Genomic DNA, 12479 nt, shown 5'->3' on the forward strand with positions numbered 1-12479 from the left:
AGCCTTTACTAGTTATTATAGGAGTAATAGTTGTGGGCTTGATGTCAGCTCTCCATTGCTACCCCCTGAGTTTGATGTCAGCGAACATAAAACAGCTGATATCAACATTACAACTATTACCCCACTTGCCACTGCACTAGGGCAAGTGGGAAGAGCAGAGGCTAAGCACCAGATTTGGCGCATCTAATGGCTGCGCCATTGCTAGGGCGGCTGAGGGCTAATGTTCTTAGTCTGGGAGGCGGCCAATATCCATGGCCCCATCTTAGACTATTAATATCAGCCCGCAACTTTCATGGATGCTATCTGTGTGTCATGTGCACATGTGCGGCATGCATTTCGTCCGTGGTGCATAAAAAAGGGACATGTCTGGGGGGTTTTCATATGGACACAGGGACCGTATGAAATAACTGACATGTGCACCCCACCATTGAATACAATGGGTATGCGTGTGTCCGTATTTGCGGTCCTTAAAAATGGACGTGTGAAGAGAGCCTAACGCTGTTCCTTACAGCTATAATCTAATGATCACATCGTCTAAAAACGCATGTGTACAAAGTGGCTTAAATGATCTTAAACACTGCAGAAACCTCAGTGAACCGTTAGACTCCTTCCAGTTCTTAAAGTATTCCTGGGCCTTCTGAACGCATGGCTGGTATTTACGGAAACAAGCAAACACCAGAAGAGAACTGCGGAGCATCCGCTCAGACACCGTGCCATCATCCGTCCATGTCTGGGCATCTATGAGATTGCGGAGGAGATTTACAATATAAGCCTGTGGACAGCAAAGGGGACAATGTAGCAAGGTACAGCGGGCATGTCACTGCTCAATGATTCATCTAGTCTTACCTTCATCTGGTCTTCAATCACTTTCATGTCTCTCTTTTCCATTAATTTGTATATAGGGACCAGTTCATCCATTCCTTGGAAAACTGGCATAATGCGATCTTCCTTTGTCAGGTACATTGTTAAGCTAAGAGCTTTATCAATGGGCAGACGACCAATGCTGAGCCAAAGGAAACAAGAATGGTATAATTAGCCAACAGAGCACTCCTATATAAGAGATTGGAAACTGAGAAACATGGAGTCAAAATAGTCTATAAAAAGTACAAGGATTTCTTTATTTCATCATACATTATTTTTTAAACATAAGCAAGAATAAATATTAGTTCAAAAACACAAAGATTAATGACAAAGGACTCGGGTAATAAGAGTCTAAGGTCAACACATAATGGTGTCAGGATAGGGGGAATAATGTTCCTGGGTATATCTGATACAAGTCTATAGAAAACTGTAAATGTACAAATACGTCTTTAAGGGGTCAAGTAGCCTGTCAGAACTATTAATAATTATAATGAAATTTTATATATTAAAGCAATCCCTTAAAGGGCATATTTAGAGACTAATCAATTCAGGATTTATTCTAGCCCATATAGATCCCTATGTGACTCAGGATTCACAGCCCCGACGCACGTTTCATGTGGGCTTCCCCAGGGGGCCCTCAAAGTGTATATTGCTATTATATGATACATTTTACCACTGCTTTGAGCAACTTGTAAAAGTCAATTTATGTGGAACCCTAAAATCCATAATTATTCTTCTGAATACAATGATGATCCTAGTGGTATATTTAGCTTATTATTGGCTGCGCTGAATATACATATATATGTTATTGTATAGTAATACCGTTTTTTTCTGTAGAAAGTTATTTAGGGAGATCCTTGCTTTTAGAAGACACCCCCCACCATGAAAAAGGAGAAATATCCGTCCGTCTGCAGTAGACGTCAAAGCTGCTGCTATGGTGAACTTGGTATAAAGCTCGGAGGAGATACTGTGATCTTCCAGAGAGCTGCTTACCTCACAAGTTGGAAGGCATTGTTAATGAGACTGGCCCGGTCATTGCTGCTAATTGCCGTGTGATTCTCCTTCAATAGTTTTATCAGAGGATCCCAGCCGTCATCTTCATAGTGGACGATGTAGTAACCATTCATTCCCACATTGAACTTGATCCACTCCACCTCTTCTGGCAGGACCAGCATATCTAGAAGCAAACAATCTGAATATCAGGGTAAACCTTTGTATTCTTTATGTGTGCTATTAAAGGGCTTTTACTATGTGGAAGTTTTGATCACTGGAACTGATCTGGAAATTGGACAGCTGATTACTAGAGTTATGTGGAAATGACCCCTGTTATCACAAATGTAAGGGTTTTGTTTGTTTGTCTAATTAAAAAGAGTCTGTCACCAATTTTGTGCCACGTAGTCCGAGAGCAGCCAATGTAAAGACAGAACACCTGATTACAAAAATGTGTCACTTACTGGGCTGCTTGCTGTAGTTCTAAATAAAATCACTGTTTTATCAGCAATAGATTATCACTAGAGGACTAGTAAACCTGCTAGGTAGTCCTCCATATTCATCAAACAAACTCCACCACTGATTGGCAGGTTTCTGCCTATGCACAGTGTACACAGCTGCCAATCAGTGGTGTGGGCGGGGTTTTACAAAGGTCAGCATTCAGAGAACTGGCTGATCTGCACATAAAACAGTAATGTTACAAAAACTGCAGCAAGCAGCCCAGAAAATGATACATTGCTGGAATCAGGATCTCTGTTTCTACATCCATCTTCTCTCAGATAGAGTAGCAAAAAATGGTGACCAATTCCGATTAAAGGGAAACTGTCAGGTGATTTTTTTTAGTACTATACTAATAGTATCCTGAAATAGGCCTCGGGCAGCCCTTTCAGAATACGTAACTTTTATTGCTGTAAGTACAGAGAATTCACATCCACACGCCTACTAGTCAAGCACATATACATCAGAAATGAATATGCAAAAGGCGATGACAATTATGCAAATTTATTAAAACGGAGGGAGCCCTGGAATCACCATCCTGTTGTCATTCCAATTGACTGTATAGTCCCATCTGTTACTGTACATACCTTTCTTAGTTTTTAGCAAAAATCTTTGGACTGTATTGGATTTACTGGTGATGTATGTCAAAGGGATATGCCATAACAACCTACAATATAGAAATAATATTCTGTAAAGATGAATAAGTATATAACAAACAGAAATAACCTAATTATATATGGTAACTTCATAACAATTGAATTCAAGATTGGACGGTGTAAACATGGTCCAATATTTGCCAGTGATCGCACAAACTTAGTGCAGCAGATGAAAGATACATCTTGCTTACTTACCTTCAAACGTGGAAGATGTCCAGCAGAGGCATCAGCTCAGAAGGGACCAAGATACAACTATCTAGTGCTCTAAGAAGTCAAGCCAGAAGTTGTCTTCATGGAGAAAGTGAAGCCAAAAAGCCAAACCTTCAACATGGAAGCAAGGCCAAGTGACTCGAATGCACACAAACATGTGAAAGAAACAGGGTGCAGAAAAATGGAAGCAGGTGATCTGGACTGTCAAGTCAAAATGTGAAAAATGTGTCTGTTTGTTGGCTGAAAGGCTAGAGAGCGGTATAATGAGAGTCTGCGGGAAATAGAGAAGCTTGGTGGATGCTCTTTGAAAGTTTAAACTTCAGCAAATGAAGTTGTGAATATGGTCAGGATTAACGGTGTCACCAATGCTGAGAAATAGAGAGAACTATTACATGTATTCTGCTGCAGGAGACTGACCCCAAACATACTGCCAATGTCATGAAAAAATATTTTTATTGTTAAGAACATGGAGTCCTGACAGTGACAATCCGGCCCCACGTAGCCCAGATCCCCAACATCATTGTTTCTGTCCGGCATTACATGAAGAGATAGAAGGACTTGCATAAGCCTACATCCACAGATCGGTGGCTAGCTTCTAAAGATGTTTGTAACAACCTCCCTGCCGAGGTCCTTCAAGTGTGTCTAGAATTGCCCTCTGTGTCTGTACTGTTACACACTTAACATTATGGCTGGTCCAAACAGTCAGGTCAATTGTTACCACCCACCTTTCGTGTCTCCCTCTTTCCTCATAGAGTGTAAGCCTGCGAGCAGGGCCCTCATTCCTCTTGGTATCTGTTATGATCTATGTCATTATTGCTATGCTGTAATGTCTATTGTCTGTACAAATCCCTTCTGAAATGGAAAGTGCTGCGGAATATGTCGGCGCTATACAAATAAAATTTATTATTATAAAATTTATTAGAAGAGCTAACACTGTTCTGAAGACAAAGGGTAGTAATAGTGAAGAGTGAGAATGCTTAGATAAGGTGTTGTACGAGTACGCTCGTGTCCTAATCGAGTATTTCGGCATTCTCGAAAGAAATGCTCAAGTCCCCGTGGCTACAAGTCTCACGGCTGTTCAACAGCCACAACACATGTGGGGATACCCTAACAGGCAATCCCTGCATGTATTGTGTGTCATGATCCCAGTGCAGGTTTTTGAGTTGCACACCTGGGGATAATGTCTGGAGCTCGGTGCAGGTTTTGACCTGCACACCTGGGGTTAATGATTGTGGCCTCTTTCTGGTTCTGGGAGAGCTTCTTAAATCCCTGCCAGTTATACTTTTGCCTTTGGCCGAGTGTGGTGACCCCTGTGTGCCTGTTTGCTGCTATAGCTTGTTTATTTGGTTCTGACCCAGTTCTGTTTCCCGTTGTGAGTTTGCCTGTTGATTTTGTACTGCGTTATCCTCTCTGTGTAGAGACTCGTTGCCTGTTATCTGACTACTCTCTGCTCGCCCCTCTTGTACCTTGCAGCTATCTCTGTGTATGACTCTTTGGCTAAGTCCTGACTATCCTCCCTGTCTATGCCCCTTGGTAACTTTGTCTCGCAGTTACCCTGCTACCGTCTTTCCCCGAATATAAGACACCCCCGAATGTAAGACGTACTAGGGGAATAATGGGGGATGCCTAATGTAAGACATCCCCCGTTTATAAGACATAGCGGATCAGCGGTGCCCCGAAAGTAAGACGTTGTGCGGTACCGGTAAAATGCATTAGGTTTAACATACCGGTACCGGTGCCTGTGTCCCCCTGTGTCCCCCGGGCAGAAGTCAGGGCCTCTCTGATTGGCCCAGCGGCTTCTGTGAGCCCGCCCGCCGGCCGCCGCCCTGACGTCACCGCTCATTGGCCAGTGTCCCCCTGCACGAGGAAGAAGAAGCCTGCCCTGCCCTGTCCCGCACCGCAGAGGAATCGCCATCCGGTAAGCAATGGCTGTGGGATACTGTACCATACCGTAATGGCAGGCTGTGGGATACTGTACAATGGCAGGCTGTGGGATACTGTACAATGGCAGGCTGTGGGATACTGTACAATGGCAGGCTGTGGGATACTGTACAATGGCAGGCTGTGGGATACTGTACAATAATGGCAGGCTGTGGGATACTGTACAATGGCAGGCTGTGAGATACCGTACTGTAATGGCAGCAACCCTTCTGTATGGCAGGCTGCTGTGGGATACTGTATGGGACTGTATGGGTGACTGTGATACGGAACCATAAGCAATGCTTATACGCTATATTTTTGCCCCCAGACATGAGTGGTTCCGGTCCGAGTAAAAGGAAGAGCTACTCTGTGGAGTATAAAAAAGCCATGGTTGAAGAATCTTGGGGCAAAAATGTAGTGGAGTTCTGCAAGGAGAAGATGTTGGATCACCGACTGTTCCAAAAATGGCGTGCAGAATACACTAACCTGAGTGAGAAAGCGGAGAGTGGAATGGCTAAAAGGCGTAAGGTTGGATGTGGTCGGCAGCCAATGTATCCCGAGCTGGAAAGCCTGGTGTGTGAGTGGGTTGCTGACAGGAGAGCGAGGACATTGGTGGTGACCAGGGCTCAGATTCAGGAGTATGCCCTTGCTGTGGCACCACAGTTTGACATTACCCCTGAACAATTCAAGGCGTCACAGCACTGGGTGGATAACTTCATGGAACGCAATGACCTGTCTCTGAGAAGATCCACGACCCTCTTTAGGCTGGAAGATGCAGAGATTGTGAAACGTGCATTTGCCTACAAGAAGTTTGTGGATGACACTGACTTCTCCAAATACAATCTTTGCCACATGATCGCCATGGATGAAACTGCTGTGTTCATGGGCCAAGCAGCTCAAACCACCGTTGATCAACGAGGTGCCTCCTCAGTGTACGTTCCCTCCACCGCTTATGAAAGTGCACGTGTCACCTGCATTTTGGCGATTTGTCTGGATGGCACTAAAGTCACACCTTTGCTGATTTCAAAGGGCAAGAAGGACAAGATAGAGCGGGTTTCTGGTATTTATGTGCTGGAAACGGAAAAAGCCTGGGCCACACAAGCAGTTATAAGGAAGTGGCTTGATTTAATGCTGCCGCTTGTTATGCGAGGGAGCAAAAGAGGGATGCTGATCTGGGATGCAGCCAGCACACACCGGGCTAAAGACATGAAAAACTTCCTTCATGAGCGACGTATCGACCAGATCATGATTCCGGCAGGGATGACGGCTTATCTCCAGACTCTGGATATCGCCATAAACAAGCCCTTCAAGGACAATCTGCGTGCGGAAATCAATGACTACATTGAAAACCGTATGGAGAGGAACGTATGTGGGAACTTTGTTAAGCCAAAACTGCCTGAGATTGTGAACTGGGTGAAGAATTCATGGGATAAGATCAGTGACACCTGCATTGAAAATGCACTGCGAGCTGGCTACCTGGACAAGGCCTGCTCATTTCAGGACAGTGCCATTGCTACCCATGAGAGATATGGGCCAATGATTCAGGCGGAAATGGATTCCCGAGAGTCCCAAGAAAATCCACAGGAACCTCAGAGTGTGGATGTTTACGATGATGTTCCTGAAGATGATGACATGGTTGTCATCGAATAAATCTTGTTTTATCTTCCAGTATAACTTATTCAGACTGTTCATTGTTACCGTTTTTCATTGTTTTAAATGTTTTACATGTTATACATGGAAATACCGTCATGATACGGTTGTAACAAGACATTCTTGGCACTTTCTTGGGCACTTGGTTTAATAAAACTGTTTTGTGGTGAACACCACACTGTTCAGCTTGTTAATAAATGTTATTTTTTGGTTAAAACAAAAATCGTCATTTTTTTTTTCTAATATAAGACATACCCCGAAAGTAAGACATAGTGGGACTTTTGGGGGTCAAAAGAATGTAAGACACTGTCTTATATTCGGGGAAACACGGTAGTAGTTCTCTTGCAGCTCCTAGCTCTCTGGAGTTTAGGCCACGCCCCTAGCAGTCAGATGCTTCAGGTCCTGCCGCTCTGAAGTACGCATCTACTCAGCTGCTGCCCGCTCCACAGGTATCTTTGAGCACTGTTCGCTTTACTCAGGACACGCGCACTGGCTCAGTGAGCAAGTTCAGTGCAGTGTTCCTGACATTGTGGCTGTCAAACAGCCACAGTGACTCGAGTGTGTTTTTTGAGCACGCCGAAAATACTCGATTAGTACACGAGCGTGCTCACTCATCACTAGGTGGTAACACCAATTACTGATTTGATTTAAATTTCTCTTTTGTGTATTCACTTTGCGTTTTGTTATTTGATTAAAAAAACATTAAAAAAGAAACTGTCAGCAGGCTCTTGCTATTTAATTTGAGAGTATTAAGATGTAGGGGCATAGACCCCGATTATAGCGATGTGTGACTTATGAGGCTGTTGTTGCAATAAAATCAGTGTTTTATCAGCACAATATTATCCTTAGGGTGTGTTTCCACGGTCAGGAAACGCTGCGGATTGGACGCTGCGTACAGCCGCAGCGTCCAGATGTTACAGCATAGTGGAGGGGACTTTATGAAATCCCATCTCCACTATGTGTTCAAAGATGCAGGTGGCAGACCTGCGTAACCGGACATGTGACGCGTCTTTATAGACCGCTGCATGTCTATTTATCTTGCGGAGATGCTCAGTCTCCACAAGATAAATAACACAGTCTAAGGTATAGGATGCGGTGATTCCCCTTGGTTCAATGAACACATGTGGAATCACCGCGCGTACAAAAGCCGGCAGTGTTTTGGACAGAGCTGCATCCAAAGCGCTGCATACACACAACGTGGAAACATACCCTTAAAGGACTAGTTGTCTGGTGTCATGTAGTCCCCCTGCTTTATTTAATCCCACCCCCACCACTTTTTGGCAGATTTTCGCAGTGTACACAGAAACCGGCAAATCGGAGGTGTGAGTGGGGTTATTCAGAGAACAGAAAGACCAGCAGAAAAGGAAACAGTGATTTTATCAAAACCACCAAGCAGCACAGTAAGTGACATGTCACTGTAATCAGGGTCTCTGTCCCTACGTGAGGCAGCTCTCAAATAACATAGCAAAAACCTGGTGATAGATTCCCTTTAACCCTTCCATTTAGGAAAGTATGCTTATGTTGTAGTATTATTTCCTCACCTGCTTAAGGCTGTGTGCCCACAGTGAGTTTTTCATGCTGTGTATTTTCGCTGTGTCAAAAATGCAGCATCTTACAGGTCCAACAAAGTGGGTGGGATTTATAGACATCTCTTGCCCACTGTGCTTCTGTTTTACTCAGCGTAAACTGATCTGAGGTGCGTGTATTAAATCCATAACATGTCAACTTGTCTTGCTGGTAAGCTGAGTTATATGTACAAATTTGCATTAGACTTGCATTAGATGCGGAAAAGTCAAAGGTAAAGATGCAAGTGTTTTTGGTGCCTTTCTGCAGCAGAAATACTTTAACAACACCTGTGATCAGCACATGACTCTACCAAGAAAGTTTTATCAAGGCCAAATACTAGGAAGTATCAAAAACAAAGGGGCTTTGTTTAACCCCTTAGTGACAGACCAAGTTTGCAGCTTAATGACCAGGCCAATTTTTACAACTCTGACCACTGTCACTTTATGGGGTTATAACTCTGGAACGCTTTAACAGATCCCACTGATTCTGAGAATGTTTTTTGTGACATATTTTACTTCATGGTAGTGGTAAAAATTCTTCGATATGACTTGAGTTTAGTTATGAAAAAAACGGAAATATGGCAAAAATTTTCAAAATTTTGCAATTTTCAAACTTTACATTTTTATGCCCTTAAATCAGAGAGATATGTCACATAAATTACTTTAATAACATTTCTCACATGTCTACTTTACAGCAGCAAAATTTTTGAACCAAATTTTTTTTTGTTATGAAGTTATAAGGATTAAAAGTTGACCAACGATTTCTCTTTTTTACAACAAAAGTTTTTTTAGGGACCTCATCATATTTAAAGTCATTTTGAGGGGTGTACATGACAGAAAATACCCAAAAATGACACCATTATAAAAACTGGACCCCTCAAGGTGCTCAAAACCACATTCAAGTTTATTAACCCTTTACGTGCTTCACAGGAACTGAAACAATGTGGAAGGAAATAAATAACATTTAACTTTTTTTAGCAAAAAATTTACTTCAGAGCCAATTTTTTTTATTTTCACAAGTGTTAAAAGAGAAAATGAACCACAAAATTTGTTGTACAATTTCTCCTGAATACGCCGATACCCCATAGGTAGGGGTAAACCACTTTTTGGGCGAACGGGAGAGCTCCAAGTAAAGGAGCACCGTTTGACTTTTTCAACGCAGAATTGGCTGGAATTGAGATCGGACGTCATGTTGCGTTTGCAGAGCCCCTGATGTGCCTAAACAGTGGAAACCCCCAACAAATGACCCCATTTTGGAAACTAGACCCCTTAAGGAACTTTTGTAGATGTGTGGTGAGCACTTTGAACCTCCAAGTGCTTCACAGAAGTTTATAACGTAGAACCGTGAAAATAAAAAATCATTTTTTTTCCACAAAAATCATCTTTTCGTCTACAAATTTTTATTTTTACAAGGGTAACAGGAGAAATTATACCACCAAAGTTGTTGTGCAAGTTGCACTGAGTATGCACATTTCCCATATGTGGGGGTTAACCACTGCTTGGGTGCACGGCGGAGCACCGTTTGAGTTTTTCAATGCAGAATTGGCTGGAATTGAGATTGGACACCATGTCACGTTTGGAGAGCTCCTGATGTGCCTAAACAGTGAAAAAACCTACAAGTGACACCATTTAGGAAACTAGACCCCTTAAGGAACTTATCTAGATGTGTGGTGAGCACTTTGAACCCCCAAGTGCTTCACAGAAGTTTATAACGCAGAGCAGTGAAAATAAAAAATCATTTTTTTTTTCTCAAAAATGATTTTTTGCCCGCTATTTTTTATTTTCACATAGCTAACAGGAGAAATTGAACCACAAAAGTTGTTGTGCAATTTGTCCTGAGTACGCTAATACCCTATATGTGGGGGGAACCACTGTTTGGGCGCATGGGAGGGCTCATAAGGGAAGGAGCGCCATTTTGGAATGCAGACTTTGATGGAATGTTCTGCGGGCGTCATGTTGTGTTTGCAGAGCCCCTGATGTGCCTAAACAGTAGAAACCCCCCACAAGAGAACCCATTTTGGAAACTAGACCCCCGAAGGAGCTTATCTAGATGTGTGGTGAGCACTTTGAACCCCCAAGTGCTTCACAGAAGTTTATAACGCAGAGCCGTGAAAATAAAAATTATTTTTGTTCCTCAAAAACGATTTTTAGCCCACTATTTTTTATTTTCCCAAGGGTAACAGGAGAAATTAGACCCCCAAAGTGGGTCAATAGTGGAAACCCCTCAATTCTAGCTCCAACCCTAATCCCAACCCTAATCCTAACCCCAACCCTAATGCTAATCCCTAACCCTAATCTTAACCCTAATCCCAATCCTAACCCTAATCCCTAACCCCAACCCCAACCCTAATCCTCACCCTAATCCCAACCCTAACCCCAACCCTAATTCTAACCCTAATTCCAACCCTAACCCTAATTCCAACCCTAACCTTAATTCTAATTCTAACCCTAATTCTAACCCTAACCCTAATCCCTAACCCCAACCCTAACCCTAATCCTCACCCTAATTCCAACCCTAACCCCAACCCTAATTCTAACCCTAATTCCAACCCTAACCCTAATTCCAACCCTAACCTTAATTCTATCCCTAACCCTAATTCTAACCGTAACCCTAACGGAAAAATGAAAATAAATATATTTTCTTTATTTCATTATATTTCCCTAACTAAGGGGGTGATAAAGGGGGGGTTATTTACTATTTTTTTATTTTGATCACTGTGAGAAGAGTCGCACATTGAATGAATGAATGGAATCTGCCGGCTGGCTGATTCGGAAGGTGCACTGCGCATGCCCCTGCCATTTTCTTCCCGGACCAAGATGGCAGCGCCCACCCCACCGGAGGCAGGAGGGCAAGAGGACCACCGAGAGGTACCGGGGGGTACCAGGGGGATCGGGGACCCTATTTCTCTCTCCTCTGATGTGCGATCACATCAGAGAAGAGAGTAACTAAATGCAAAATCACGGCTGTTTTTTTTTTGCGGTCGCCGCTATACGGTTAATAACGGCGATCGCAAAAGCGGGGTCGGTTCTCTGGGGTCTCGGCTACCCCCGCCAGCCGAGACCCTGGAGAAAATCCAACTCTGGAGGCGCTATACAATTTTTCCACAGCGCCTTTAATTAACGGCGCTGTGGTTTAAGTGCCCTTAACTACCGCCGTTGAAAGGCGTATCGGCAGTCGATAAGTGGTTAAAACATGCGACACAAATAAGACATAAATATCAGAGCGTCAAAAACACGATAAAAATGCATTAAAATTAATAGGTGCAGAAATGGTGCAGAAAATCTGCAATGTCAAAAACTCACCAAAATCTCATTGTGGGATCGTAGCCTAAACCTTTTGCACAGTACAGAAGCGTGGACAGGTCAGTAGAGCATACATGCATTTTCAATAGGGAGAGTGGAGTAAGCTGCAGCCTGAAACCTCTTGCAGCAGATGTGCCCCTACTATCAGGAGATCAGGAGAGACCTAGAGGCCTCAATGCACATAAGTCAGGTGGCGATCTAGACTATAGGGCCATGTTCCAGTCTAGCGTGTATTGGCGCACTACAGCTTTTAAAGCTTTATTGACATTGGATTGGACAGTTCAGGCCAGGGGTGTCCTAATTATTCTTTGGCACTACCCTGTTTCCCCAAAAATAAGACATCCCACTGCAGCCTCCCATGTGTGTACCGTACACACACACACACTCACACCCATACACAGACACACACACAGATACACAGACACACACACACTTTCACTTTCTTACTGGTTTCCTCCGCGGTGCTGCTTTCAGTGCTTTGGTGGTGCAGGAGCCCTGGGCCAATCAGAGCGCAGGAGCCCTGGGCCAATCAAAGCCCAGGAGCCCTGGGCCAATCACAGCCCAGGAACAATCAGAGGCTATGGATGACGTCAGCTGGCCCATGGTTCCTTCGCTGTGATTGGCACAGGGCTCATGGGCTGAGATCGGCACACAGCTCCGAGGCTGTGATCAACTCCTGCGAACAGCGCGGCTGCAGTGGCTGGCAGCGGAGGGCACCGGACAGCGGGGACAGGACACAACTGCATGCCCCATGCACAGAACAAGGTATGCCTTATATTAGCAGGCACAGTGCTCCCCCTAGCATGCCTTACTTTCGGGGGGCACC

General features: G+C 43.8%; 1 protein-coding gene across 1 annotated transcript in view; it reads right to left on the bottom strand.

The window, feature by feature from the left end:
• Positions 1-12479, bottom strand: part of ERAP1 (endoplasmic reticulum aminopeptidase 1) — a 95503-nt gene that overhangs the window by 17881 nt on the left and 65143 nt on the right. Inside the window, exons 13-16 of the mRNA XM_073543193.1 lie at positions 2937-3016; positions 1855-2038; positions 847-1003; positions 588-772 (exon numbers count right to left, since the gene is read on the bottom strand). Of these exons, the coding sequence (XP_073399294.1) occupies positions 588-772; positions 847-1003; positions 1855-2038; positions 2937-3016 (606 nt within the window). The remainder of the gene's footprint in view (positions 1-587; positions 773-846; positions 1004-1854; positions 2039-2936; positions 3017-12479) is intronic.

Source organism: Dendrobates tinctorius, unplaced genomic scaffold (genome assembly GCF_039654945.1).
Source record: "Dendrobates tinctorius isolate UK_male_01 unplaced genomic scaffold, ASM3965494v1 ptg000003l, whole genome shotgun sequence".
NCBI classification, from domain to species: Eukaryota; Metazoa; Chordata; class Amphibia; order Anura; family Dendrobatidae; genus Dendrobates; species Dendrobates tinctorius.